This window comes from Lycium barbarum, chromosome 12 (assembly GCF_019175385.1).
Source record: "Lycium barbarum isolate Lr01 chromosome 12, ASM1917538v2, whole genome shotgun sequence".
Lineage (NCBI taxonomy): Eukaryota > Viridiplantae > Streptophyta > Magnoliopsida > Solanales > Solanaceae > Lycium > Lycium barbarum.
This window is the reverse complement of record NC_083348.1, coordinates 80,721,894-80,726,681: the sequence shown is the minus strand read 5'-3', so window position 1 is coordinate 80,726,681 and position 4,788 is coordinate 80,721,894. Positions and strand designations below refer to the sequence as shown.

The 4,788-nt window shown below is 37.0% G+C and overlaps 1 protein-coding gene across 1 annotated transcript; it reads right to left on the bottom strand.

Moving 5' to 3' along the window:
- Positions 1-914: 914 nt before the first annotated feature.
- On the bottom strand, positions 915-4,788 carry LOC132623051 (rho-N domain-containing protein 1, chloroplastic). Its single transcript, XM_060337752.1, has 3 exons — positions 4,571-4,788; positions 1,542-1,886; positions 915-1,424 (listed from the first exon to the last, which is right to left on the bottom strand). The coding sequence occupies exons 1-3, from the start codon at positions 4,674-4,676 to the stop codon at positions 1,093-1,095; spliced, it is 783 nt and encodes a 260-aa protein (XP_060193735.1). The 5' UTR covers positions 4,677-4,788; the 3' UTR covers positions 915-1,092.

Here is a 4,788-nt window from a genome sequence, read left to right as displayed (position 1 = left end):
TTGTTGCGTGGCAATCGACCACATCTCTCTCGAAATATCTTGGTTTTAGTAGTGCTCTCTAAGTGGGGAGATATCGGGCTCATCATCATCTTCTTTTTCCTGTTCCTGTTCCTGTTCACCCAAACATTCAACTTCAATTTCGATGAAAACTTGGTCGCAAGGTGTTGGTTCAATGCTGCTTGTGTCGAAAAGACTCTCATCTTTGTGGGCATCAAAATAATCATCTCTTGGTCGACCATTATGGCTCTTCTATATAATCTGTTATATACTTATGGATCAGTAGGGTTGAAGTGATTATTTACATTCACTGGTTCATTGTAAATTGATCTTTAAGATATTTAATTGGTCAAATGGATTTTCTTTATGTAAGAAATGTGTATTATTTTCTGTTTAGAAAAATGTCAAGTATTATTATTAGCACTATTGTTATTCCAAATGAGTTATTTAAATGGTTTTGATATCTGGATGTTCTTGTGTATGACTGGCAAGCTTCTGTTTTTCAGAATGCACTTAAATTTCTCAACTATAGCTATGAGTGGAACTGGGAATGGATCCTCCACAGTATGCAGTATTGAAGCAGAAACAAACATGTATTAAGAAAAATTTCAGAATGTACTTAAAATGTACCACGCTTGCAATAGATAAATCATTGCCATCTTTAAGGATAATTCTTGTTTCACCATCTTGTTCTTACATACCATTTCCAAAATGGAAAAGGTGAAACTTCTTGTTCAAGGTTTATGAGAAGTGAGGACTTTCGACCTTTGGGCTAGATGATCACGTCTGAATTCTGATATACGAAAACAACTAGCAGAGGAATAATAACCCCTCTTTCAACCATTGAAGCAAGTAAATTGTTGGGGAGGGGGAGAGGAGAAACACGACAACTTGAGAAAGTGATTATAAACTCAATCAGACTTAAAGATAACATATGCAACAAATAACCAACAAATGAATGTGTTAAACTCCCACACTCTGACCTAACATCGAGTTTATCCGTGAAAGAAAGCAGACATGAAAAAGAGAAGTCTTTCAGTTAACAGCCAAGCATGTAAAGCATTGTATGGACGACTTAATCATCTCTTCATTGTCTCAACATCTGATGAGCAATTCTACAAGTTCACTTTTCTTTAGTTTTGAATAACCTTTAAGTCCTCTAGATTTTGCTAGTTCTTTAAGCTGAGGAAGTTTCATATCCTCAATTTTGATTGCTTCCCTTTCACCGTGATTACCTTGTAATGTCTCCATCTTGAGCTCAACCTTTCCTTTGGAGTTAAATGGTGATTGTAAAGGAGATCTTTTCACAAAGCTTGAGGGTGGGCGTGTTGACCTTGGATCCAATGTTGATGAAGAATCTGTCGTTGGTTCCTTTTGACCTCTTTGATGAGTCGACCCCTTATCATCCTTTGTATTTGACGTTGTACCTTTAAAAGCAAAACAAAAAATTATCAACTGAGGTATTATCATCTGCATTAGGATTAAACTTTGGGAAACAGAAAGATTGGATATAGGCTTAGACAAAAATGGGAGAGCTTCATTACCTTTGGCTTGTGTCTTTGAATGACGAAGGATTTCCAAGACTGAATCAATAGTGGGCTTCTCTTCGGAGGACTTGGTACTTCTTTTCTTGGAACTTAAAGAATCACCTTTTGAAATTGAAGATTGTATTCTCTTGAAAAGGGAAATGATCTCTTCCTGGTTTAATGAATTTGATGATTTACGGTCAGGGGTTGGCTGTATATTGAGCTCACCTCCTTTGGATGTTTTCCCTGGTGTAGCATCTTTTGAAGACCTACGCCGCCTGCTCCCATCAGCTCTTATGGTGGAGAGAGTTGAACAATGACAGTCCTTACGATTTGTGTTCACGGAAGGCCCATATGCAATCTCTGCCAAATTGAACAAGCTGCATCAAAAATCAATACCTCAGTTTAAGTTTCCAGAATTCATGCTCTCTAATAAGATGTGTATCCATCCTGATGTCTGGATGAAATACACGGCTTAAGAATGATGCTAGGTGATCATTTTTAGTGGACTCAAAATAAGTATCTTAGAAAACATAATCACGAGATCCATATACAACTAAAAGAAGTCATCTTCAGATGGAAAGAGGGAAAAATCCATACGCATGCACACAAGGAGATTCCAGTGGTTCAAATATGTCTATAAACCATGGAGTCCGACAATTTTCCAATGATATGTCAGCGCCAACAAAGAAAATGTGTGTTTCATGGCTCCTTATCATATAGACATAAAAAGGGACAATTTCCTTTCTTGATGCAAGACGAATAAGAAAAGAACCAATATTGAACAACCTTCATCATTTTATGATAAAATTAGGAAGAAAATGTTTGACGATGGATGATGATGAAGCAATTATTTTTATTCCAACACTTGGAGTGATTTTATACAAGTGATGATATATATATATATATATATATATATATATATATATATATATATATATATATATATATATATATATATATATATATTTAAAGAAATGTTTGATGACGTTCAGAAATTGTTTTGTACTAATTTGACTGGGATAGTGAGAATAGGAGAGAGCATGTATAAGTAGTACAAAAGCCATAATGGCGGCATGGATCTTTCTTACGAAAATGTGAAACTCAGAGATGAGTACTCCAAATTGACAGAAAAATCCAGCATAGGAGGCTTGATGACAGATTATAAGGTGAGAAAAACTAAGTCAAGCCCAACCTAAGAAAAGATGGTTGAGACAAGGGTGGTTAAAGTTCCTGCTACATACGAAAACTTAATAGCGAACGGCCTTACGGTTGGTATCTATCCATCCGCGCTACAGTTTTTGAGACTGAGGGTTTGAATCAAGGTCCTGAAAAGCGTGAAACACAATAGAGACATTGATTCAGCTAAGAAGATTGATGAAGAAGTGTTTTCCCGTTAATCTTGGTAGCAAGTCTTAGCTGACGAGTACTTTGGATTTTGGCTACGCAATGTGCAATACACATATGAATCCTAGTATAGATAAATCCACAAGTTTTACTCATTTCCTACCCTCACTTTCATGCTTCCATGAGTGATTGGTCTAATGCAATAGCACAAACAAAAATACGTACTCATAGGTTTAGCACTAAAAAGTTACTTTTAAGCTACATGCTAACATCAACTCTTCTCCTCGCCCCTACTTCCTTCCCCCGCCCATAAGATATAGCTGCAAGAAAATCAGAAAATAGTGAAACCGGACATACTTAGGGATTATAGCGACTATTACAAAACCCAGTATCACTGCTAAAGTCGAGGACTTAGTCTTAGGTACCTTGCCAAGTCTGTTCTTACTTCCTTACTTTCCATCCATCAGAGGTTATCTGCAGTAAGTGTACTGCTAGAAACAGATATAGAATGAACTACTTGCGAAGACCTCAGCACATTGACTTCAGCTCAAATATAATGAGTCACTCAGTAATAGTCTTCCTTCTACTTAATAGATGCAAAATGCATAAAATAGTTACAAAAGCAAGTCCCTGCAGCATATAACTATTACAAAGTACCATTCAAAGAAACCAGCCGCAGCTTTTCTCCATCACAAGGGGTTATTAGCCCATTGTAAAGAAACACTAACTTGTATGCCAAGTCTGGGGGTTGATTCCGATCAATTGGAGCCAGACCACAAAAATTACTTCTTTTCCTCAGTCCTGGTGTGCATTGCTAACCTTTATCAGACTACTGAGGTATTTTAGTCCCATTGTGTGAAAATTAGCTCAAGTATGCCCTCACAAGACACAAAAATAATAGTACCACTAATACTAACCAAGAATGAGAAAGGAAAAAAAAGAGGTCATCTATTTGCTCCAAACACTTCTTGCAACCACATTCACACTTACAAGCCATGGTGGTTATAAATTATACCCAAATTCCTCTGTAGATGACAGAAGCCATCCACAAAGTTAAATCGAAAAGCATATCTAGCTATAATAGGTATACCAAGTCTCTTCTTGTCATCTTGCTCACCCACCTTAATTCCTACAACTACCACAACAAAAACATAATCTTCCCACAAGTCCTTGGCAAGCCAGTGAATTCTCAAGATCTCAGGCCGCCTACCGACTCGCTCCCGGTGACATAAGGCACTTCCTCATTTGGACATCATTAATTCATTTGGCACCTTGCTACAGCTGACAAGCACAGGTCTTGTTCACCAGAACCGGAGCAAATGTATTCACACTGAGTGTTGATGCTACCCTACTCCTATAACTCAATCATTCAGTCATCCTGTTCCTGTTGACTTTAAATAAAAACTGCTGGAGCTACATCTCGCTGATAAGTTTTCACTAACACCTGGAGTCCTACTATGAGGCAAAGGTTTCCAGAGAGCTATACATACATCTACTAGTTAATTAGTACTACATTCTAACTTAGATCAATGGTTCAAATCACAAGTAAGTTGAGGTAGATGGGGTAAACAAGTGTTGCTTGCAATTCCAAAGAGTAATAATACCCAAGATTTCCACACTAACTTTCCAATTAATTTCAAGAATGTTAATGAGCACAACTTATTTTCATACAGGAGTTGATTAAAAAAAAAAAAAAGTACCTTTGGGTAATCTGATTCCCAACTTGGGTTTACTTAAAGCAGAGAAGGAGGGCAAGTGAGACATGGAATTTGAAGAGAAAACTGCTGTTGCTGAAGTTGCACCCATATTTTCTTGAGTTTTTTCTTGGGAAACTAATTTTCGGTTCTAAAGGATACGATGAGACATATACCGTTAGATTACTTATTTTTATTCAACGCCACAAAAAAGAGTAGACGTG

Coding starts and splice junctions, on each gene's coding strand:
- LOC132623051 (XM_060337752.1), bottom strand. CDS start 4,676: ATGGGTGCAACTTCAGCAACAGCAGTTTTCTCTTCAAATTCCATGTCT. Junction 1,887..4,570: donor GGGAATCAGATTACCCAAAG/GTACTTTTTTTT, acceptor TCAATTTGGCAG/AGATTGCATATGGGCCTTCC. Junction 1,425..1,541: donor TTCAAAGACACAAGCCAAAG/GTAATGAAGCTC, acceptor TTGCTTTTAAAG/GTACAACGTCAAATACAAAG.